At 48.0% G+C, this 25,833-nt stretch overlaps 1 protein-coding gene across 2 annotated transcripts in view; it reads left to right on the top strand.

Annotated features, from left to right (window-relative positions):
• Nucleotides 1-25,833, top strand: part of USP24 (ubiquitin specific peptidase 24) — a 2,799,104-nt gene that overhangs the window by 929,287 nt on the left and 1,843,984 nt on the right. For both annotated transcript variants that reach the window (XM_069642114.1, XM_069642115.1), the window contains exon 36: nucleotides 21,489-21,559. In XM_069642114.1, coding sequence (XP_069498215.1) covers nucleotides 21,489-21,559 — 71 coding nt within the window. The remainder of the gene's footprint in view (nucleotides 1-21,488; nucleotides 21,560-25,833) is intronic.

The raw sequence follows: 25,833 nt of genomic DNA on the forward strand, positions 1-25,833 counted from the left end.
ATACCAGGTGCCCCCTCTTCTGGGCGCTAGATAGAAATCTGGCTTCCAGTGGTCATGAACACTCTTTCAGACCCTGGGCAACACAACTGGACCTTTTTGACTCAAGATGTCCTAGCATTTCTCATCTGGACTCACAAAGACCCCTTCTCCGGATGGCAGGCAAACAGAATTGACTTCCACTGTACTTCCGATGAAGAGTAGCAGGTGCACAATAGTGCCTGATATGTCGGAAAGAGGTCTCATATCCAGATCCTCTCTTGGATCAGTGCTTGGAAGAACACAGCAGCCTTATGATTACATGAAGAAAATGCAGCATCAGACTTCTTCCTCCATCTGGGCTTCCAGAGAATATCATCTTCTTTCTTCGGCTTCAACTTCATCTACTAAACAAATTGGTGAGTGAGCGGTCCCCTGTTATACACATTTGGTCCCCATTCCCTCAGGCTGAGCTAGGCTCAGCAGCCAATCATTCATGAGTGCATTCATGTAGTCAGGCAGACAATCGGCCTCACAGGCATTCAGGCCATTCACCCCACTCAGATACCCATAATACAGAATGCGGATTGGAGTAAACACCCAGTGTTTCAGCACACTACATTGCATTCACTACAGTTTGTCAGAACTGTCTTAGGCATTGTGTCATACAACCACACTCAGACACCCACAACACAGAATGTGAGTTTGTTTCAGACTCCATTCATACAGGTCCAACCCCAAGGGTGTATCCACAACACACAGTCCCTGGGAAGGCTCCGGCAGCCTGACTGGTGGCAGCCCCAGAGCCATATGTTGTTTCCATCCAATCAGACGGAAGGGTGCTTAGTCTGGGCTTCCCAGAACTTAAGGAAACAAGGCAAAATGCAGCAGAAACCAAGAGGCCAGAGTGGTCATCTTGCCTTTCTTCAGGAAACCATTGATTCTTATGGCAGGGGCTGGGTGTCCCAAAAATGGAGGACCCTCGGGGCCATGGTCAAGTCGGCATGTAACTGTCACCAACCCATATCCTTCTCTGTGGGTAACACACAGTTGCCCACAAACACACATAAAGGGGTACAAGAGTGTACCCCCACCCATAGGTGCCATAAGGGTATCCATTGAGTGTTGTTCACCAGCAGGAAAACCTGAAGAGCTGCACTGCCAGAGGTCCAGGTTGGACCTCAGTGGCAGAAAACAAAAAGAAAACGCATACAGAGAAGTCGTAGGACAAGGACTAAGAGTCCTTGTCCCTCCAAAAGGCATTTCCAGCACCACATAGGTGGATACTGACATTTACCTTAGATCTTTAGTTGAGGCAGGAAAACACATCTTAGAAATGAGGAAAGATTGGTTTTCTCTTGCTTTACTTTTACTAATAAGTCTATAGCTCCAAATACGCCACCTTTGTCTGAGTCCTTCTTCAGCACTCTTACAGAAGATCTGCTTCTCAATTAGACGACAGATCCTGCTCTCCCTGTGAATCTCACCACTCTTCCTGTTCATCTCACCACTCTTCCTGTTCAACTCTTTGGAGAAAGGGGTAAGTCCTACCCATCTACGGGGGCCCTGAGGGACGAATGGGAGGAAATTAAGCAGCAGATACTCCAAATCTTCAAGGAAGCTGTAGCGGCTACGGCTTTAGCCTAGACTCCACAGACAGCACTAGCTCCAGTTGCTCCCACTGATTCGGTTTCCAAGGTGTGGGAGTTCCCTCAAGCTCAACTAGTCGACCGCGACTCCAGTGCCAACAAGCCTTTCATCAGTGGCACTGAGTGCCTGTGTCTGGCTTGCCCCATCAGCCGTGACACTGGTCTGAAGCTATGCGCCAGAGTCTAGGACAGGGTTCTTCAAGTCTGAGAAACATGTTGGGGGCAGATTTGCACCACTTGCCCGATTTCCAAATGGACCAGAGTGACCTTTTGGAGCTAGTTGAGGAGTTGCATGACACATGAGGTCTGGACTCCTCCCCTGACATCGAAATTCAACAGAGGTCGCCTTACACTTACCGGAACGCCAAAGACAGGAAAATGGTTGACAGGGTGAGGATGGCTCTTGGCCTCATTACTTTGGCCTGGCCTCTGCAGTCATATGACGTAACTGACATATTTCGCAATGGGCCACAGTCTGAGAGCCCTGCCTTTCAACACGGCCATATCAGACCCAATCACTGCATTATTGCTTGATGTCGGCAACCTTACTAAAAGGTATAAACCGGCGTGAGGCCATTATCTGTTTTTCATGACCTATCTGTCCACCGAAGGACTGGTGGTCCAGGCTGCCACTGTGTACTCAAGGCCGTCAACGTTGCACCTTCCGACACACAGGGTGTTGAAAAAGACTAACACCCTTATTAAAAAACAGGAACATGACACAAAAGGCGATTAATGCCTCTTGTGCTTTTGCTAAATATTCCCACATTCTGTGTAGAACGATTTCTGAGGTGGCTGACCACCTCCCAGCAGGGAAGGTGAAAGGTGGGTTTGTGGACATAGTCAAGGATTGTAAAGAAGTAGCGTGTCAATCCCTCCAAGCGAGTTGTGGCGCTGCAGATTGCGGCGGGAGGATGATGGGAACGTTGACTGCGCTCTGGAGCGTGTCATTCTTCCGAGGGTCGAAATTATCTCCAGACCCAGCTACTGGACGTGGCCTTCGACTGTGAGCACCCCTTTGGCCAGAGGTTCGAGGAATCTCTGGAACACCTCAAGGAGTAAAGACTCAGCACCCTGCAAAACAATCCTTTCCATTCGCCTGTGGGGTTCTGCGGCAGGCCCCCTACCCTTTCCTTAAGGAAGTCTCAGCTTCCCCAGGCCAAGCAGGCCCAGAGAAGGTTAACACCCCAGCAGGGGTAGATGAGCCTCAAATGGCCAATCTTCATCGGCTTCGGTGCCTGGCGCAACAGGGCATGCAAAGTCTGAGTTCTTTCCATATGTTTCTCCAGTTGGAGGAAGAGTCTCTGGACACTGGGAGAGGTAGAAGGAAACCATTTTAGATGCCTGGCTCCTTCACTTGATCGATTTGGGATGTTGCCTTCTCTATCTCAAAGGCCACCGGACAGACGACCACCTTCCTCGACAGCCAAAACCAGAGCTCTAGGAGGAGCTGAAATCCCTAATTATTAAGGGTGCAGTGGAAAAGGTGCCTAGCTGAGGGGGATGATTCAATCTGGCACTCAAGCTACTTTCTGGTGCCCAAGAAAGGGGAAGGACTCCGTCCTATCCTGGTCCTCAGGGTCTTGAGCAAGTTCCTGAGGAAAGACGAGTTCAGGATCCTGCGGGATATTTTTCAGGCTCTGCTACTCCAGGACTGGTTGGTGTCACTAGACCTTTTGGTTGCCTAGTTTCACATGCCGATCCATCAGAAGCACAGGCAATTCCTAAGGTTCATCATTGGGGGCCACTTGTCAGCTCAAAGTGCTTGCCTTTGGCCTATCCTATGCTCCTAGGTTTTCTTCAAGCTGAGGGCAATAGTGGCGGATGACTGGTTGATTCAGAGGCGGTCCTCTGTGCAGGTTTTTGAGGCACCTCAAGACATTTGCTCCCTGCTAAACAGCTCAGGCTTCTCCCTAAATGTCCAGAGGTCTCGATCAAAGGATTGCCTTTCTCCTGCAGATTCCTCATCTTGATAGATATCCATCATCCAGCTATGCTGCTCAGACATTTTTCGCAATGGGGCATAGTGGACCTCGACTCGGCCTTCGATCGTCAATCCGTCTTGCCCGGCTCTCGATCGTTGGCTCCGTAAGTGATGTCCGGCGTCGTGTATATATATATATATAGCATGTCACTACGCCCCATGGTTCAGTTCTTTTTTTAGCACGCTTGCATGCTGCGTCAGGAACACGACTTTGAGATTTTTTTGAAATGTTCGTTTTCCTCAAAGAACCTCAGCACAATGTCTTCTCGAATTTCGGGCTTCAAGCCAAGCCGCGATTGCGAGGCTAAAATGTCCGTAACCGACCCCCACGACGTGTCTGTGGTGTGTAGGTGTTGGTCGCGACACGCAGGCCTGCGCGTTCTGCTTGAAAATGCAGCTGAAATCCCTACGTGAGAGGGCCGAGAAATTGGCTTTGGGTCAAAAATCACAAAATCTCTGGCGTGGTCTCTCGTCCGCTCTTCTGAGACGAGACTGAGGATCCCACTCCCGAGAAGGGGAAAGTGAAACATTGCAAAAAGACAATGAAACAGTCCCATTCCAGGAGTCATTCCTCGTCTTCCTTGTGGAAGAAGCAGCAGCACCACTGTCATCCGCGCAAATCCAGCTTGTAGTAGGAACGAGTTAAGCCCTCTGCAGGGCTGACCACTCGGGAAGAGTGGGAAAGTATGAAAACTTCTATGCATTAAATGTTTAGACAGCAAGTTGCTGTGGGTACAGCTCCGGCTACGACCAGCCAGATTTGGCAGCGAAAGCGGCGCTCCTTGCTCCTGACCCCAAACCAGCCACTCTGTTGATGCTGTCGACGTCAAACGCCCTCGAGCGTCACACCTGAGGGTGCCATGTGGGACGAATTTTTTACAGCTTGTGGAGGATGGGAAGGAGGTGGCCAAACAGTCATTGCAAACGGTCCTGGACGTGGTAGACTGCGTTGGCTAATCAATGGGTTCAGCAGTGGTAATGAGGCAGCAGTCCTACCTGAAAACGTCTGGCTTCTCTCCGAATGTGCAGAACAGGCTGTTAGACATGCCCTTTGAGGGAGACATGCTTTTCGGTCAGAAAGCTGACAAATCCTTGGAAAACTCTAAAGAATCCAAGTTGGCTGCTAAATCACTGGGCCTAGCAGCGCAGCCGGCCAAACCTGCCTTGAACTTGTCTCCAGAGGTAGGGAATATAGACGTTGCGTACCCTATGGCAGGAAGGCACAGCTCACGCAAGCCAGGCAGGGGCAGAGGGGCTTCTCGTGTCCCATAAAGGGGTGGAGGTGCTTCTAGCGGCCAACAAGCAGCAACTGCAGCGGGGGCACCCACGCCCTCTAAGCTGCTTTGATTTCCTCTCCAACAATGCACCGGTATGTGGACTGTTGGCAGGGCATTGGCTCCAGTGGCAGGAGATAACCTCAGACGCCTGGGCCCTGCAGTTGATTCAGTGGGGTTATTGTTTGCCCTTTCTAAAAGACTACCGGACAGACCTCACCACCCCCAATCCAACCGGGACAGGAACTCCAGGAAGAACTGAGAGCCCTGTTGTCTAAGGGTGCTGTGGATGAGGTATCTCCAGAACAGAGAGGATAAGGCTGGTATTTCCTGGTACCCAAGAAGGGAGGAGGTCTGCGTCCCATTCTGGACCTCGGGGCTCTAAACAAGTTCCTGAGGAAAATTCAGGAGGGTGACATTGAGAGAAATTCAATTCTCCATGCTCTTGAATTTCAGGACTGGCTGGTGTCAATAGACCTGCAGGACGCTTATTTCCATGTGCCAATACACCAAAAGTACAGGAAGTTCCTAAGGTTCCTCATATGGGACAAACACTATCAGTTCAAGGTGCTGCCCTTTGGGTTGACCTCCTCTCCAAGGCTCTTCATAAAGCTCATGGCAGTAGTCGCGGCTCACCTCGGGAGATTTGGGGACCATGTATTCCTGTACCTGGACGACTGGCTGATCTGGGCGAAGTCAGTAGGGAGAGTTTTTTCTCATCTGGAAGACACCTACGTACTACTGCATAGGCTGGGCTCACCTTCAATTTAAGTCTCATTTGACACCAGTTCAGCAGCTCCAGATCATTGGAGTAGTCCTGCACAGTAGAGAAGGCTTTTCCTCCCGAAGAGAGTCAGCAACATAGCCCAGATGGTGCAATTGTTTCAGAATCACGCCACCCTACCAACAACTTCCTTCCTCCGCCTTTTGGGTCTCATGGCCTCCTGTATTTTTCTAGTGCAAGAGGCCAGGCTGTGCATGAGATCCCTTAAGTGGCTATTGAGGGATCAGTGGTCTCTGTATCTAGGAGCACTCAGATCACCTTTGTGTCCAGCCGGGTAGTCCATGAACTCCGCTGGTTGAATATGCGCAGCAATCTCATGGCGGGGGAACCCTTCTGGTCTCTTTGGCATCAGTGGTCACGGATGTGTCTCTGGTTGGGGTGTTCACTGCAAGGATTTGCAGGTGAGCGGCCTCTGGTCTCCATCAGAAGACAGGTGGCATATCAACAGGCTGGAGTTGAGGCCCATCAAGTTAGCCCGAGGGCCTTTGCCCTATCTCTGAGGGAAGGATGTCCTCGTCCTGACCGACAACAGAGAGGCCATGCACTCGCTCAACACGGAGCTTGATGTGCACTCTTGCTCCCTCTGCACAAAGGCGATACAGCTGTTGTTCTACTTACGGGAGAACCAAATAGTGTTCTCTGCACTTCATCTGGCGGCGACAGCGAACACATTGACGGATGTTCTGAGCAGGCAGAGCATGGTTTCACACAAGTGGGAAGTGTGCCAGAAAGTCCTAGAGGAGGTTTTCGCTCTCTGGGTATCCCAGCAGTGGATCTGTTCACCTTCCATCTGCACTACGCCTCTCCCCCCCCCCCCCCCGATTCCCATCATCACTTGGGTTCTCGGGAGTTTGAAGAGATTTCGAGTGACCATGATCTTGATCGTCCCGGATTGGGCGAGGAGGACGTGGTACTCTGATCTCTTGGATCTGACCATCTGTCCACCTCACCAGTTGCCTTGGCGTCCAGATATCCTGAACCAGTTGGAGGGTCGAGTGCTCCAACCAACCCTGGGTTCCCTCAACCTACATGCGTGGCTCTTGAGAGGATGAGGTATGATGACCGCTCAAACGCGGTACTTGACATGTTCCACGTAGACCTTCTACAAGATCTCTGTAAACGTGCAGGTGGAGGGGATTTGAGGCGTGGTGCATGGAACCAGAGATTGTCTCCATCTCTTGCCCTACCACCACACTGATGGTATTCCTTCAAATACTGGCCTCGTCAGGTCTTCATGTCAACACAGTCAAAGGGTATTTGGCGGCCCTGTCTGTGTTAAAGTGGTCCCCAGACAAACGTTCCTTCTTTACTATTCCGGTCATGGCCCAGTTCCCGAAGGGCCTTCTCAATAAGATTCTGCCAACACCCATTATCGTCCCAGATTGGGATCTTATTCCGGTTTTGACCTACTTGATGGCAGCTCCATTTGAGCCTATGCTCTAATGTTTATTACAACTGTTAACCCTTAAGACAGGCTTCTTGGTTGCAATCACATCTGCCAGGAGGGTTTGCGAGCTACAAGCTTTGTGCTGCAAACCTCCTTTTCTAAGGTGCTTTCGTGAGAAAGTCTCGCTCAAAGTCAGGCCCGGGTTCCTTCGTAAGGTTATTTCGGAGTTTCACCTGTCCTAGTCTTTCGATTGACCTGTCTTTTACCCTCCACCATATCCCTCGTAGGGGGAAGAGCGGTTCCACCGTCTTGACCCGAATAGAGCGTTAAGCTTCAATGTTGTTCGCACATCCGAGTTTCGAGATCAGGCCTATTGTTCGTGGCCCATTTTTGGTCTCGAAAAGGTCTTACCATAACCAAACACACCCTGTCAAGTTGGATTGTTTTGTGCATATGCGAGTGCTACCAATCAGCAGGCAGGGAGCTTTCAGTGGGCATCAGGGTTCACTCAACCAGAGGGTTTTTTAACCTCTACAGCCCTCCAAAGAGGGGTTCCTGTTAGGGACATTTGTCGGGCAGCCACTTGGTCATCCTTGCATCCAAGCACTATGTCTTGGATGTTGCAGGGAGAGCTGACGCACAGATTGGTAGGGCAGTGCTACAGAATCTACTGGTTTAAATCTTTCTGCCCTCCTCCGTTATACTAACTGCTTGGGGAGTCTGTCAAGATGAGGAATCTGTGGGAGAAAGGCAATCCATTGAAGGAGAAATTACCCACCGTAATGATCTTTCTATGAATTCTTCTCCTGCAGATTCTTCATCGACCCTCCCATCAATCCCTGCTCAGAAAGTTCTGTGGCTTGTCGCTTCAGTCCAAACGAGAAGACATCTGGTTATGGCTCTTAGATGACTTTTGTCTCATTCAATAAAATAAAAAATAAAAAGCATAGTTTCAATCATTGTGTGGGATTACCCTATTGGGATGTGTTAGGCAGAATTATATGTAGTACCCTTTGGGAACACCACACACAATTAAGACTACAAGTGACAGTACAAATTCACCTTTGGTACAAGCCTGTACTGCACAGTTAAGGTGGTAGCAGTAGCGGAGCAGCCAGACTTATCTCAAGAGTAAGTGAGCAGTATCAAATAGTTACAGAAAGGACAGCAATCACTGTGATTCAGGCAAACACTGACTCAAGGTTTTCAAGTAAAAGAATATACATTTATTTCACTCTTCAGTTGTAAAACATTACACTATTCTAAGCAGTTTAGAAATCAATCTTAATACACCACACCACTTCCCTTAAATTCCAGACAAGTTAAGCTCACAAAATGAAGTGGGAGCAAAATGGCACTCCAGCAATTTAAAAGGGAGGGAAAGACAAAGTTAATAGGAATTAAGACACACCAACAAGTACGTACTTGGGGCAGTTGAACAAGAGGACCTACAGTGATAGCATCAGATAGAAAAGGCTTGGGGCCAAAGTCAATGGGTCAAAAGTCTTTTGCTCAAGATCACACAGTTCAGGGTAGTTTGCAGTAAAGTTCGTGGCACATATTCCGGACGAGGTTGGTTGATAGAAAAGTTAGTTCGAAGCGAAGGATAAGCCCTCGGTTTGGAGAAAGATTTCAAACACTTTCACCCCAGTGGAACGAAACGGACAACCGGATTTGTACAATGCCTTAAAACGTAGAGGGAGCTGTAGCTGAGGCGGACGTTCCTGGTGGTTCCTGCAGGCTCACAGTTCCTGAAGCGATTGTCAGACTGACACGAAGTAGGAAGACGGAGGGACCTGCACCACCCAGGGAAGAAGCTAGCAGCGGAGCAAAACTAATAAAAGGTGTTCTCCTTAAAACCCAAGCAGGGTTCGACCTTTCCTGGCTATCCGGCCCACTGTAGCTCTGTACAGAGAATTCGACCAGAGGAGGGGTCCTGGCTTGTAGTTTGGGCTAACTGGTTGGTCCCACCAGCTTAAGGGAAGAAGTTTCCTGGAGGATCATCTGTAGTCGGATGCTGACGATTCAGACCTGCAGTAAGGCTTCACCGGACGGTTGTCGTTGTAGGGGACCTCTTCTGCCAGCTTCACGTTGCTTTCGTTCCAGTGGCGACTCTGCCTCTCCAGTCCCAGAGACCTGCTTTTTATGCAGTTTTCCCCCATTCATACAGCCTGGCTGTCAATCCCATAGCAGGGTGGCTGTCTTGGCAAGGACAGTCCCCTCAGCCAATCAAACAGGAGTGCGCCTTGGGTTACCAAGGGAACCCATGGCAGGTGTCCAAAGATCCCTCCCTCACATCCTGCCTACCTAGACTTTCAGGCGCCTTAAGGAGGGCTTCAGTGCAGAAGCCCGCGAAAAGACAGCGAACAAAGGAATCATCCCCTGTTTGACGCATAGAGAACAACACGAGAAAGACTTTAACAAAAAGAAATGGCGAATAAACCCAGCCGGAGCCAAAATAAAATGTATTTGGTCAAGTGGGTTTTCTGTTCGAGGCTAATATAGTAGCCTAAAACAAGACCATCTGTATTTAAGATAATCGCGGTAGAAAGGTTAGGGTAGTTACCCCTGCCAAAAGCCAAGTCTTAATGTAAAGGGAGCGAAACAATGCTCCAAAAGACACACACAAAAAGGGATAAGAGTGAACCCTTTTCAATACTCCATGTAAGATGGGGTGTACTGGGTCTGTGGTTTAAAGTGACTAAAATAAAGTTAATGGCAACTTTACCTTTTCTGAGGGACAGTAGTCAGCCCCTGAAAATGGAGTCAGGGGGAAGACAAGGGTGACAACCCTGTGTCACTGCACTGAAGGTGCTGTGTAACACACATGAAAAATGTGAGGCCATGTAGTAGGTGAGGCTCCAGTGCCCAAGATCACACAAAAAGTGAAAACACACAGCAAAACACATGTAAGAGTGGGATAAAAATGCTCACTCTCTTACCATGTGAAGAAAATAAACCCCAGAAATCCAGCAAAGCTGCTGTGGGACTCATTAGGTAAGGGAAATCAGCCATTTGAGAATTGTCCCTAACAGGATGTATCCTTCATTTTTTTTTTACTGGTTTACTGGCTGATTAGCCCCCTCCTGTGGTTTCTTCTTCTGCAGTATTTATGCGTGGGGGGGGGGTGGTGATGATCTAAAGCATGGGGCATAGTGACGTGCTATATATACGACGCCTGAAGACACTTCCGGAGCAGAGCCGGGCAAGACAGATTGATGGCCGAGTCGAGGTCCACTACGCCCATTGGCAAAATATTTCTGAGCAGCAGAGCTGTATGACCAATTGACGGATATCTATCAAAATGAGGAATCTGCCGGAAAAGAATCCATAGAAAGATCATTACGGTGAGTAATTTCTCCATCCCCCTCATTCCACAATGAGAGAGTCACTAGTCAGATGGTCATAATGCCCCAGAACTCCAGCAGTCTGCAGGCATCTGCCTTCCTCCATCTCTTGGGTCTCATTCCCTCCTGCATTTTCCTGTTGCCAGAAGCCAGGCTGCGGATGCAATACCTTCAGTGACTTTTGGGAGATCAGTAGTCTCAATATTTCAGTGAAATGTCAGATGTCATCCGGATGCCAAGGACAGTGATCTCTCCTGGTGGGCTGACGGGAAGCGCATGATGGCGGGGGACCCCTTTGGCCACCTTAAGTAGAGGCACAAGTGCTCGCGGATGCGTCAATGAAGGGCTGGATCACTCACTGCTGGGGATCTGTAAAATTGTGGTCTTTGGTCCCTAGTGTAATGTCGCTGGCATATCAACCTGCTGGAGCTGTGAGCGATCAGATTAACCCGGGCTGCTTTTGTTCGTCCCTCAAGGGGAAAACTGTCTTGATTCTGATGGATAACACAGTGACCATGCATTGCCTCAACAAGCAAGCAGGTGTGGTCACTGTCTCTGTGCAGGAGACCATGCAGCTGTGGTTCTGGCTTCTGGAAAACAGGATATTTATTTGCAGACCATCTGGGTGGGGCAGAAAACAGGTTTGACAGATGCTCTGAGCAGACAGAGCATGAGCTCCCACAAATGAGAGCTATGCCCAGAGGTCATTGTGGAGATATTCTCTGAGGGGAAACCCACCAGTGGATCTGTTTACCACAAAGGACAACACAAAACGCAAGCAGTTTTGTTCTAGGGAATTCCCTCAGATGGGGGCTTTGGGAGTGGGTCTCGGATCTCCACTATGCAGTCCCTCCAATCCAAGTCATCCCGTGGGTTCTCAGGAGGTTGAAGACTGCCTTCTTGGTGGCCATCACATCTGCAAGACGTGTTGGCGAGCTTCAAGCACTTTCTTGTAAGCCACCATTTTTGATGTTGTTCAAAGGAAAGATTTCGATCAAGTCAGACCAAAATGTTTACGTAAGGTGGTTTCGGATTTCCACATTTCCCAGAGCGTGGACTTGTCAGTATTTTTTACTCTGTCTCATCCATTGAAGGAAGAAGATAGGCTGCATAGACTCACTCCCAAGATGGCGATGAGTTTTTATGTGGCAAGGATAGCTGCATTCTGACGATCAGCTGTTTATCCCTCTTTCCCAAACCAGAATGGGGCAAGCGATAACAAAACGGACAATTTCTTGCTTTGTAATTCTGTGGAATGCTATGAGAAGGCAGGGAAAGAGGTGCTCCTAGGCATCGAGGCCCACTCTACTAGGGCTGTGGTGGCTTCCTCTGTGCTAAATAGGGGTTGTCTGTTAAAGAGATCAGTTAGGCCGCAACATGGTTGTCCGTCCCACACGCTTTCCAAACATAGCCTGGATTTTGCCCGGGGTTAGAGATGCAGAGCTTTTTAGTTCAAGCTTCCATTCCGCCACCAGAAATTGCTACCGTTTTTGGAATTTATCAAGATGAGAAATCTGTGGGAGACTGGAATCCTTTGCAGGACAAATTACTTACCAGTATTGTTCTTTCGAAGGGATTGTGTCCTCCGACATATTCCTTATCTTTGATAATACGTTTCCAGCTTGCTGGCCTTGGAAATTTTTTCTGTAGCGGGCGCTGCGTGTCGACGTCCGCCGAGTCGATGTCCTTCGACGGCCACCGTATCGGCGCCAACGTCACCATGCCCATAAATACCCACGCGCTGAGTCCGTTGCTCAGTTCCGTTTTTCCGCGCTTCGTTGGGCCTCGGAACATCGTTGCTCAGTTCAGTCTGGATAACTATCTATTTCTACTTGAATATACCTTATCGTTCTCGATGGCTTCTTCATCAGAACCGACGACGACGCGATCCCGCTTCAAGAAATGTCGAGACTGCGGTAAAAAAATGTCAATAACGGATCCACACAGGATCTGCTTATGGTGCTTGGGATCCGTGCACCATTGTTCGGAGTGTGAGGACTGCATGTCCATGACGGCGAAAGCCTTGAAGGGAGCGCAAGGGGAAGCTCGATAGAGGTAAGTCAACCAAAACGTCCTCGAAAGTTTTGTCGGCTGAGTCGAGGCACCAGTCTCCTCGCTGTCAAACATTCCCATTCTAGATCTCGAAGCAGCTCCCACCATTCGTCGAGATCAAGACACTCAAAAAAGAGACGTTGAAGGTCCCATTCCTCGTCTTCTGTGTCCCCAGAAAGGGTCTCCTGTCCCACTAAACACAGTTCTCAAGCGGAGTGGGAGGATTTCAGAAAGAAAATGTTAAGCGTCTTCGAGAACGCAGCCTCGACCCCCTCGAAGACAGCTGAGGGTGATAACCCGGGTGAAAAACCCAAAAAATCAAAACGCTGCGAGTTGCAGCACCCGGCGAAACATTCCACCCGAGAGCGCCATGAACCATCGGGTAAGAAAGCACCGTCTTCGCCGTCGTCGAAGATTCCTTCGACGCACGGATCGGCGCCATCGACGTCGTTGTCGAAGGGTTCCTCGACACATTGGTCGATCGACTCGACGCCATCTTCGACGCCGATGAAAGAGAGGACCAAGGCCACTCCACAGCCAATGGTGATTTCAAGGGCCTCCGGCACGACGCCGAGACCGTCGTCGATGCCCTTGAGTTAGGATCCCGATCCTCTCGAGTTCTTCGAGACCCCTTCCAGTTTTTTCGACGCCGTTTTTCGGCGCCTTTGAAGCCTGTTACATCACCGTCGACGACATCGACGTTTTCTCGTCCAATAACGACAAGTTTGGCTCCTTCTGCCTTAGAGATGGGTTTTACTCCATTTCAGAGGTCAGAGTACCCTGGACTTTCTTCAGTTTATGAAGAGGGGGAAGATTCTGACCAGGAAACATTCGGGTTACAGAGGACCACACTACCTATTGCAGAGGATTTCGCCTCTGAGGAAAGAAGGCTGAAGGACCTACAGGAGTCACTACATGAGGCAAGTGGGCTGGACACTTCCCCAGAAGTGGAATTTGTTAAGCCAGACCCAGGGGAACATGCCGAAACACCCTATAGAACCCTGATGGCAAGAATTATTGAGTTTATGGCTTGGTCTGCGCCTTCACCTGTTTTTCAACAGGACGACCTAACAGATATATTAGACAAAGGCCCACAGGAGGACCCGGTGGTCCCCTTCCATGCAGCCTTACAAAGGAAAATTGCATCTAATTGGGAAACTCCCGAAGTTATCCCTGCAGTCAATAAAAGATTGTCAACCAAGTATAGGGTAGCGTCTGCTGACCCTGAATACTTGTCAAAACACCCGACTCCAGAGAGCCTGGTGGTTCAAGCGGCAACTTCATCTAGCAGTAGGACCGCTTACCCTACTATCCCACAGGATAGAGATGACAAGAGGTACGACTCTATGGCGAAGAAAGTTTTCTCTGCCTGTAGTATGGCGTTGAAGTCCATCAACGCCACCTGTACGCTCGCCAGGTTCAGTCACACACTATGGGAGTGTGCTTCATCAGCGGCTGACTGCATACCCGAAGGAGAGGAAAAGGAAGCCTTCCTTAACATTATTAAAGATGGCAAGGATGCCATGTGCGAATCACTTCAAACTGGCATCGATTCCGCTGACAGTATCAGCAGGGCCAAAAAACTGAAGCATGTTGGGTAACTGAAAGACTTGGTGTACGTGCTTGCAAAGCGAAGGATAGCTATGGGATGGAAAAAGTTTCATAAGCCACGGGTGGAGGTGTGGTGGAAATGGGCGGAGGCTGAAACGGTGGTGTGGCAGGAGGCAAGTAGCATGTCTTGGGAGGAAGAACTGGGTACCCTGATGGCATGGAAGCATTGATATCTGGACTATTTGGAACAATGTTAGATCCAGAGGAATCTGATGAAAATGACGCCCTGCCGTGTGTAGCAGATACTGAGTGTCAAGGACAAACAGGCTTGTGAAGGGGGGTTGGAACAGGGGGGCAGTGAACAAAGACTAATTGATGTTAATGTGATGATTGCACTGCGTATTTGATTTGTATTGTTGGTTGTATTGAAAAACGAATAAAATTCTTTAAAAAAATAAATAAAGTACAACAATCCGCAGGCATGCGTGGTTGCGAAAGTCGGGCTTTGCTCCAGATGTACAGGCCAGACTTTTGAATATGCCCTTTGACGGCTCTTCATTATTCGGGAAAAAGGCTGATGACAGTCTGGAAAAGTTACAGACTTCTAAAGCAGCAGCAAAATCTTTAGGAGCTGCTATCTGCCAACCTTCTTTTCGCCCCTCAGGAACCTCTGGAAGAGGAAAGTTCTTTCACTATTATTCCGCATTCGGGAAAGGCAGAGGACAGCCGGCTCAAAGAGGCCAAAGGAGATCCACCCGAGGTGGACGGGTCAAAAGTACTAAGGCCGCAGCAGCAGCAGGTGCCTCTTTACCCTCTGCATCTGCATCAGCTGCCCCCAAACCATTCTGAGGCCTTTCCACACAATACACCTGTAGGGGTAAGGTTAACTCACCATCTGACGGAATGGTAGACTATAACGTCAGATGCTTGGGCATTGGAAACAGTTGCCCAAGGTTACTGCCTACCCTTTGTACACATTCCTCAGAGTCATCCACCGGGGAACAGCTCTCTGAAAGTTTCAGACCCGCTCCTCTTGCAGGAAATTATAGACCTGCTAGAGAAAGGTGCCATAGAACCAGTACCTGTAGCGGAAAGGAACAAGGGCTGGTACTCCCCTACTTTCTCATACCAAAGAAGGATGGAGGACTGAGACCCATCCTGGACTTACGAGAATTAAACAAGTTCCTCAGGAAGGACAAGTTCAAGATGGTAACTCTCTCTCAGATCCTTCAGGCCCTCCAGCTCCAGGACTGGTTGGTATCTCTGGACCTTCAGGATGCTTATTTCCATGTGCCAATCCATATCAAACACAGGAAATACCCGAGGTTCGCAATTGGCGACTCTCATTATCAATTTCGAGTTCTGCCATTTGGGCTGACCTCCGCCCCGAGGGTCTTCACCAAGCTGATGTCTGTAGTGGCGGCGAGTCTAAGGAGGGAAGGGATCCACGTCTACCCCTACCTGGACGACTGGCTGATCAGGGCTGTATCTTCGGAACAGGCCCAGGCCCAGCTAGATTATGTTTGCCACTTCCTTTACAGACTGGGCTTCTCCCTCAATTTAAAGAAGTCACAGATGATACCATCACAGAGACTCCAGGTAATTGGTGCAGTCCTGGACACTTCCCTGGGAAAAGCCTCGACACCAGAGGTGAGGGCTCAAGATATTCTACAGATGGTCACCAAGTTTCAAAATGCCCAACGTCTCCCAGCCTTCGACTTTTTGAGGTTGCTAGGCCTCATGGCATCCTGCATCTTCCTTGTGCCAGAGGATCGCCTGACAATGAGATCTCTTCAGTGGGCACTGAGAAGTCCGTGGTCGCAATTCTCATGGAGAATGAGAGATCTCCTCCGGATTCCAGACAAGGTAGCCCACAACCTTCAATGGTGGGCCTATCCAGAGAACATCTTGAAAGGAGAACTGTTTTGGCAACCATGGCCGGAGATAACAGTATTCACGGACGCCTCACTCACGGGGTGTGGAGCCCATGCCAACGACTTGACCATCAGCGGTCGTTGGTCTCCATCGGAGTCCAGACTACACATCAACCTATTAGAGCTGAGAGTAATCGGACTAGCACTGAAAGCTTTCCTGCCATCAGTACAGGGGAGAAATGTCCTGATAATGACGGACAACACGGTGGCCATGCACTACCTCAACAAAAGAGGAGGCGTAGGATCACTACCACTGTGCAGAGAGGCGATGCAGCTCTGGTTTTGGGCAATCCAAGAAGGAATCTCTCTATCGGCTGTCCACCTAGCCGGAGAGAAGAACTTGACAGCGGACGCTCTGAGCAGGCAGAGCACAGTCTCCCATGAGTGGGAGCTAGCTCAGGAAGTCCTTCAAGAGATCTTCACCCTTTGGGGAACCCCTCAGGTGGATCTGTTCGCCACAAGCAACAACAAGAAGTGCAATCTTTTCTGTTCAAGGAAATTTCCCCCGAGAGGAGCTCTTGGAGATGCGTTCGTAGTGGACTGGGAGTTTCCACTCCTTTACGCGTTCCCTCCAGTCCCTGTTATTCCTCAGATGATCAGGAGGTTGAGAAGATTCCGGAAAACCATGATCCTAATTGCCCCGGATTAGGCCAGGAGAACATGGTACCCGGACCTTCTAGATATGTCTATCTGCCCTCCGATCCGTCTTCCGCTCAAAGAGAATCTTCTCTCGCAGAAGGGAGGTCAGGTTCTCCATCCAGACACCAGAACCCTCAACCTTCACGCTTGGCTTCTGAAAGGTTGAGGTACAAGGATTGGGATCTCCCTGATGTTGTCATGGAGGTGTTGCTTTCGGCCAGAAGAACGGCAACAAAGTCTTTATACCGCTGCCGTTGGAACAAATTTTGCAGCTGGTGTAGGGAAGAGAATATCGACCCTTTTTCATGTGGTACACCAATGGTGTTATCGTTTCTACTCTACTTGGCAAATTCAGGCCTTCAAGTGGGCACTGTAAAAGGCTATCTTGCAGCGCTTTCTATCTTCAAGCGCACTGCGGCGGAACCATCGTATTTCAAAATTCCTCTAGTGGTACAATTTCTCAAGGGTCTAACTAATGTTTACCCTCCAAAACCATTCCAGGTTCCCTTATGGGACTTAAATTTAGTCTTAAACTTCTTAATGGGCACTCCATTCGAACCACTTCACTCTTGCTCGCTGAGATTTCTCACGCTTAAAATTGTCCTATTGGTAGCACTAACATCTGCTAGGAGGGTGAGCGAGCTACAAGCTCTCTCCTGTAAACCCCCACATACAATCTTCCACAAGGACAAAGTTGTCCTACAGGTGAAGCCTAATTTCCTCCCAAAGGTGGTTTCTGAATTTCATATTACTCAGAAAATTACCTTGCCTTCGTTCTACCCTCCTCCCCATCCGGGGAAAGTGGAGGAAAGGCTACATAGGCTGGACCCCAGGCGAGCTCTCAGCTTTTACATCAGCAGAATGGCTAGGATAAGGCAAGCAGACCAACTGTTTGATATTCAGGTCACAAGTTGGGACTACCCATAACAAAACAAACCATCTCCAGGTGGATTATTTTGGCCATCCTGGAATGTTATAGACTAGGGGGGAAAGAGCCGCCCCAAAATCTCAGGGCTCATTCAACCAGGGGTATCGCAGCCTCTTCGGCTCTCCAAAGAGGGGTACCGGTCCGGGACATGTGTGGCTGCCACATGGTCGTCCGCACATACATTCGCAAGATTTTACAATCTGGATTCCTCCACTGCTCAAGAGACCAGATTTGGCAAGGCCGTATTACATTTGGTCCATCCCTAAAGGGATACATAACACTCTCACTCCCGCCTCCACTTAAATGCCACTGCTATGGGAGTCTATCAAAGATAAGGAATACGTCGGAGGACACAATCCCTTCGAAGAACAAGTTACTTCTTACCTGTTAACGTTCTTTCGACTGGATGTTCCTCCGACGTATTCCTTATCGCCCCTCCCAACCATCCCCGCAGTGATAAGTTCCCTTGAGGTTGCAGCTTACGCTCTTTCAAGGTCACTTACCAATTCAGGCATGGCTTTTCTTATGCTACAAAACGGAACTGAGCAACGGACGCAGCGCGTGGCTATTTATGGACATGGTGACGTCGGCGCCGATACGGTGGCCGTCGAAGGACATCGACTCGGCGGACGTCGACGCACATCGCCCTCTACAGAAAAAATTTCCGAGGCCAGCAAGCTGGAAACGTATTATCAAAGATAAGGAATACGTCGGAGGAACATCCCGTCGAAAGAACGTTACCAGGTAAGAAGTAACTTGTTCATCTGCAGATTCTGTTCCCACAGACGGATTCCTCATCGCCTTCCCTACCTACCCTGCTTTGAAAATTTGTTGAGATTTTTCTCCTTTTCTTTTTGGGGGTGAGTCTTGGAGGAAGGGTTGATGCTTTATGCCGTCTAAAAAAAGAAAAAAGGACATAGTGATCATACATGTAATTGGTTGTTTGGATCATAAGTGGCGTGTGCCTGTTCACCAAAAAAAAGGATTCTAAATGTGGAGTTTGAGTGGTTCTCTGCTGTTTTTTTTATTCTGTGCGTGGGAATGCTTCCATTGGCTGCTCAGCACAGGGGGAAAAAAAGGTGGGGATCTGAGGTATGGAGGCATAGTGATGCATTTGTGTCACTGATGTCCTGCCCAGAGTCAAGGAATGGTGCAGCATATATGCTACAAAGGGCAGCACATCAAAACGGAGTCACAGGCGAATTTCTATAGAGACAATAAACAATTGCACCTGATTGATGTCTGCCCTAAAAAGTATGCTTTAGATAATCTCCTTCACCAAAACATGCATCCTTTCTAGAAATATTTGCACCTTGTTTCCTAGAAGCCTGTTTATTGCTAGGACCTTTTAATCTGGTTCAAAATAGTTGGGACTGAGACAAAGCGGGATGATTGGGAAATAAAGTGACCTTCCTGGGAATTCAGATTCCTTTATTCTTTGTTGTCCTTCTTTCAGTAAAGTCATACCATCTCTAAAAAGCAAATACTGGGATACTCCCACATTGGTGGAAAAATGATAAACATTTAGAACTCGTTGAGGTTGGAGACTCAAAAGTTGACTTGCTCGGGTGGCACATGGAGGGACGCTCACGTGTAAGGGGCTTGATATTATCTGAGTTCTAAACATGACAGCTTTTATTTTAAGTCAGATTTTGCTGCCTTGCCTGCATATGAAGGTTTTAACAACCAGTTGTAAAGGAGGTAAAGTAAGGACTATGAGAACCTGAATGATCATGAAGGTAATTATTCATGAATGCCAACCCATGCATGTCTAACTTAATATTTGTATCATTCATGTTATAAGCATGCCCGTGGTTGTAAAGTGACATTCAAGCACACAATTACTTTTTCCTACTGCTTGTCAAACTAAGCAGTTACTGTTTAAATACTTGAAGTACTGTAGCCGTTTTACTAACAGCCTATAGAGAGGCAGAATAAAGCTGCATCAAGTACATACGCATGCGCGAAGGAGTCACGTCTCCATCCTAGGAATAGGATTACACTGCAGATGCTACAGATACTTTATATGCATGCGCAGAGAAACATTGGTCCCATTCCACAATGGAACTGTGCCGCTTTCTTTGCGCATGCGTTTGACTGAGCAGTAAGAAACAACAACATCCGGGCCATAGTCCATTACACTCATGCCGGACACCAGAAGCCTCACTAGTATGCCGATAAGAGGTAAGCGACAACATTCTATCGCTTAACACGGGCCTGACAAGCACTTGTAGCCCGCAAAGTCAGTAATCTTCAGTAGTCATACTTGTCTGAAATGAAATACAAAGTTAATGCATGACTGCCTCGAAGTCACTTAACTAATGTAGCTGATTTTTTAGCTCCCGACACTAACTCACAGGACACTCCGCCACTTGGGAGAACATAGAGCTTGGCTGATCTCTTTATATATTGAACACAGGTTATCTACTCGGGACGGTTAGGTGGATCCCCTTGGATACTTTAGACACACAACAAATATAGCATACAAACCACGTGTGTACACACTTTAGTGCCTTGAGCCTTCTGAAGTTGTAATCACTCTACACTTCTTTTTGCCTCTATTCTAGTCTTGTTTTTGAGTTCGCCCGTTTGAGGTGGAAAGTGCCACACACAAGTGTGAATGTGCGCAGTCACATCCCACACAAGAGTGTGGTTAAAGACTGGAGTTATAGATCCCATCAGTATAATTACGAGGTGGGTCATGATTTAATATCTTGTTTGAATTGATTGAATCTAGTTTGAAAGCAGCAATAATAGCTGGCCCTTTTCTACATTTTCCTATAGGAATTGAAGGTGTGGATATACCTATGTTTTGGAACCAGTAGCATTCTTTGCCCTGAAGATGGGCCTTTATATAGTCCGAAACGCGTTGGCAACACAGTGAATAATTGGTGCTATTTGGGATTGGTGACTTTCAACCTAAGGATTCCTTTTCTTTGTGATTATAAGTGGACATTGTGAACATAGGCCAAGAAGACTTTTACAATTGTGCCTATAAAAAGCTTTCTGATAAGGCTTTGTTAATAACAGTGCTTTTATACTGTTGGTTCGCCAGGTGAAGGTGACTCTTATGTTGTACAGATAGTACTGTACAATATGTTTTGAGGAGAAATTGTTGTTTCAAGTTTTGTAATGTAATAAGAATTTTGTGGTTTCCTTTTCTTTTTTTTCTGAAAATAAAAAAACCTGGTGTTTGAAGTAAAAACCCAGAGGGTATTCTTTTCCAAAAAAAGTTTGTGTCATAAAATTGTTTTTTTGATAACACTGGGTAAAATTGTGTTGAATGAAAACGTTTGAAATTTTGAATTTGCAAAATACTAAATGTTTTTATTTAACAACCTCTAGTTAATTAATTACCATGTCTGGGAGAAGGCATTAACCTCCCCGGACTAAGTACACCTACCCTTTGAAGAGAGATGAATAATAAACACGATACACAGAAAACATTGCAGGCATTAGAGTCCAATTTAGACTCTGTTAACCTGCTCAACAGAATTGGGATTTATCTCCCCTAGGAGTGTACTGGTGGTTGGCGTGCAGCAATACACCTCTTTTTCCTAGTTACTGTTTAAATCTCTTTAGTGATCCATTTTAACGTTAGCAATTTGTATAAGAATTGTTGTAGATTCTAAGATCTTTTTATTTCTATTTTAATTGTAACCCATTTTATTTGTTAACCTACTTTTACTCTGTTCTTTTCTGTCCATGCAAAACTATACTTTATAATATAAGATGTGCTCAGGTATGGCTTTTTGCTAGAATAACACAGGGCTTTAGGGATACAATACTTAGAGTTCATTAGAATCAACTATTTTGAGAAAATTATCTAACGTTTTCCGACTGATTCTGCATAATGTCTGTATTAATATGGCCATTAAACCAATGTCTAGCACTTGACTCAATATCCAAGCAACCGTTTCATAGTCAAAAATACATGTCAAGTAAATGCATTTAATTGACATACTTTTGTGGGCTTATTTTAGGATCATTCTATAACCTGCCATGTGTAGCTGACTTCACAATTGATATTCTTCTGGGATCTCCAGGCGCAGAGGTATTGTACATGTGCATTTGCACCAATTCATTCATGTTTTATATATTGATGGATTTGATTAATATTCTATCGCTGAAAGCTCTGTTGAATGTGAATGCTTTTAAAATCATTTGTTATAGAAAATACTTTCTCTTTAGTCCTGCTCTCCTTCTCAAACTCATGGCATATGCCATTAGCCCCTAGTAGGTCAGAATTATTTCTAAAAGGTGTTTTGTCACTTTGAATCTTGTGATGCACAGAGCTGAATTTGCATCATTTTACAGCAAAGCCCCATCCATGCAATCATTTGTCCACTCAGAACCCTTAATTCCTGTTATTTGATGTTTACCCAGCTGGCCAGGATTCCTCTTGCTGCCTTCACCTGCCCTTTTTCTGTCAACTTTAATAACTTGTCACTGTCCTTCACACACATAGTGTTTTTTATTTTCTCCAAACCCTTTTTTAAAACAAATATTTCTTATTTATGGTGACTTCCCTCAGATCCCTTCCTCGTCTGAGATCTATTCTGCAGCAGAAAGCTTCCAAATGGTTGCGGTGCGGCTATGGTGTCAGGAACCCCTCAACCGTCCAATGCACCAGGAGCAGACGTGACGTCAACGTTGACACACATAACTGGCCCTGCGCCGCTCTGTTGGTTTTCTGCATGCCAGCTCAGCTTGGAATATTTCGCAACTCAGAAAATTAAGATTTTTCTGAAGTAATAGTAACTTTTCTTTTGTCAATGTCGACACCGAAGCCCTCGGGCTTAAAGCTCTGTGACAATTGTGACGCTAAGATGTTAAATTACGGGTCCTCACGAGATTTGCTTGTGGTTTCTCGTCTCCGGTCACAAGACGATTGACTGTCATTGAAGGAGAGTTTATCCTAATTAACACTCAGAAGATCCGTCCTGCCTAGGGGAATAAGCTTAGCCGACGATCCATCTTATTAAAAATCAAAGAGAAGATCAAAGAAACATAAGAGGGAGCACTCCCAGCGTACTCCAGATACTTTCTGGCATGGATAAAGTCTTGAGGGTGGCAGCCGATCCTAGACTTGCGACGCCTCAACAAGTCCCAGAAATTCAGGATGGTCACTTTGCAGCACATGCTCGACCAGCTGGAGGAAGCAGACTTTCTGTCAACTTTGGACTTGGAGGAGTCCTACTTTCCCATCCCCATTTACTTGAAACATTGGCATCCATGTCTACCCTTATCTGGATGACTGGCTCATCCGCTCGTGCTCTCACGCACTGGCGCACCAAAACACAGCAGAGACAATGCGACTTCTGACGCAACTCTGATTCTACATCAATTATCCTAAGTCCTGCGTGGAGCCATCGTAGAACGCTCTGGTCCTAGGTGCCCATCTCAACACTTGCATGCCTGGCTACCCCCTCAGAGTAGAGGGTGATGTCCATGCTGGGGAAGGGGCAGCACCCGTCATCGGCGCAGTCCACAACAATACGCTCCATCAAGTTGCTGTGTGGCATGATGTCCTCCTGTATCCACCTTGTTCCCTTTTACATGCTCCAGGTGAGGCTGCTCCAGGAGTTTCTCAAACCATGGTGGCTGCAGGTCATGGGCCCTTGGATGGACAAGATTGCCCTCACCTGAGAGTTCAGTCAAGCTCTACAATGGTGGGTAAAACGCCCAAATCTCATATAAGGAGCTACCTTTCAAACCCTACCAGGCCACAGCCACCACATATGCCTCCTTGGAAAGGTGGGGGGGGGGGGTGGCCATATAAACATCCTGGAGCTAAAATTATTCCAACCTCAGCTGCGGGGGAAGGTGGTGCGGATCTACATTAACAACACCACCACCATGTCCTACATCCGTATGCAGGGTGGGAAGCGATCCCCTGCGCTCTCCCTGGAAGCCAGGCCCCTGTGGCACAGGGCCATTCTTCAGGACATGTTCCTCGTCCCCATACACCAAGAACACCTTTGCAGACTAGCTCAGTAGGGAGCTACGGTCCTGGTACAAATGGGAACTTCAACAAGCGCAGGTATCTCGGCTCCTCAGCAGATGGTGTCCTCCCCAGGTGAACCTCTTCGTGACAGCTGCCAACTCCAAATGCTGGAAATTTGCAAGCAGGTCTTCTGAGCCGGAGAGGCTGGGGGATGCCCTCTTTGTCCCGTGGGTCAGATTCTTCCCGTATGCCTTCCCTCCGATTCCGCTCCTGTTATGTGTGATCAACACACTCGGATGTTGCCATTGCAGGATGATCCCCATCGCGCCAGCTTAGCCACGGCACATCTGGTACCCAGACTTCTTCGATCGGTCTATGGCTCCGTCCATACGGCTGCCCCTGCTTCTTGACGTTCTCTACAGAGAAAACTGACCAATACTGCACCACGACAGGGCGTCGCTGAGCCTCATAGAGTTTGGGCACTATTCCCTGCCGTTGGCGTGCAAAAAGATCCTGGCCCGAGCATCTTCTATGTTGTCTTGTTACGGTCACAAATGGAAGCACTTCACAGTGTGGTGCAGGACTCAAAAGATTACGCCTCGTCGGATAACTCCTGAACCTGCTTTTGCTGGCCAAAGCCGGGCTATCTCATGTCTCCATCAAGGTTCATCTAGCTGCCATAGTCCCATACACCCGGGCGCTAGGCTAGGCTTCCCTAAGGTAACACAGGCTTGTCAAGGAGCTCCTCAAAGCCATCTTCAGTACTCTTCTGCTGGTGAAGGCTCCTGCCTTGACTTGGGATCTCAACGTAGTTTTGACTACGCTCATGGGACCTCATTTGAACCGATGCATCGGGCCTTCTGAAGTTTCTTTTGTGGAAGACTGCTTTCCTGGTGACCATCACCTCGGCCAGACGAGTCGGGAAATCCAGGCCCTTTCCTGCAAGCAGCCGTACTTGTCATCCCACGCAACAAAGGTGGTGCTGCGGACCCATCTCACCTCTATGACGAAGGTTCCTTCGGAGTTCCATCCCAACAAGCCTTTGCTTCTGCCGGTTTCTTTCTCAACCCTTCTACCCCTGCTGAAAGTTGCATTTGCTGAACGTTGCACGTGCCTTGAAGTTTTATGTGGCACGCACAAAGGATTTTCGGAAGACATCTCAGCTTTTTGTAAATTATGGACCAGTGGGACACAGAAGGCCCTCTCCAAGGTTTCCATATCCAGCTGGCTCTACGGATGTATCCTGCACTGTCATTGTCTGGCCAACAGACTTCTTCCAGACCGGCCGACAGCCCATTCCCCCAGAGCCATCGCAGTGATGACAGCATTTCTTTCTGGTGTTCCCCTGCTGAACATCTGCAGGGCTGCTATGTGGAGGTCCATCCACACCTTCACAAAGTTCTACTGCGTCAACAGGATACCAGAGGGGAATCCAGGGTTGGCCAAGCAGTGCTACACAACCTGTCCGCTTGAGGTGAGTCTGTTCCAGAGGTAAGAGTATTTGCTTCTGTTAAGCCTTGCCACCTCCCATGGTTGTGTAATGTTGTACTGCTATGTATTCTCTATTCATAAGCATGTGAATCCATGCCAGACTCCATGCTGGAGAAGGAACAAGTTACTTACCTGTAACTATTGTTCTCCAGCATGGGTCTGGCATGGATTCACGTGCAAACCCTCCCTCCTACCCCTCTGCGGTTCTTCTTGGTCATACTGCTACTGTACGTGCTACCACATCTGAAAATGGCTGCCAGAGCAGGGGCTTGGGGAGATGGCAGTCATTGGCTGAGGGCAGTATGACCCAGAGCTCAGTGATTTCTTTAGAGGAGAAATACAGTTTCTAAGTGATAGTGAAACCGTTTTTTCTTTTACCGAGAATTCCCGGCCTGACTGGGAATATTCATGAGCATGTGAATCCATGCCAGACCCATGCTGGAGAAAAATAGTTACAGGTAAGTAACTTGTTCCTTACTTGTCTATAACTCTTGTTCTCCAGCATGGGTCTTGCATGGATTCATATGCACACCCTCCCTCCTTCCTCTCTATGGCTGTTCTTGGTTCATACTGCCACTTTACATGCTCTACCACTTCTGAAGTTGGCCACCAAGGGTGAAGCTTAGGACGACGAGTGTCGTCGGCTGGGGCGGGCAGTATGACTCAAAGGACAATGATTGGTAATGGAGGAGACGAGCAGTTTTCAGTCTGAAGCAAAACTGCTTTCTTTTTGTCTGAGGATTCCCAGTCTGACGACGTGGAATTTTCATGAGCATGTGAATCCATGCAAGACTCCTGCTGGAGCACAGGAGTTACAGGTAAGTAACTAGTTCCTTACTCACCGTAGTGACTAACATACTCCTAGTCCATGGTCCCCTTTCTTCCATGTG

Source organism: Ambystoma mexicanum, chromosome 1q (assembly GCF_040938575.1).
Source record: "Ambystoma mexicanum isolate Mex_15411 chromosome 1q, UKY_AmexF1_1, whole genome shotgun sequence".
NCBI lineage: Eukaryota > Metazoa > Chordata > Amphibia > Caudata > Ambystomatidae > Ambystoma > Ambystoma mexicanum.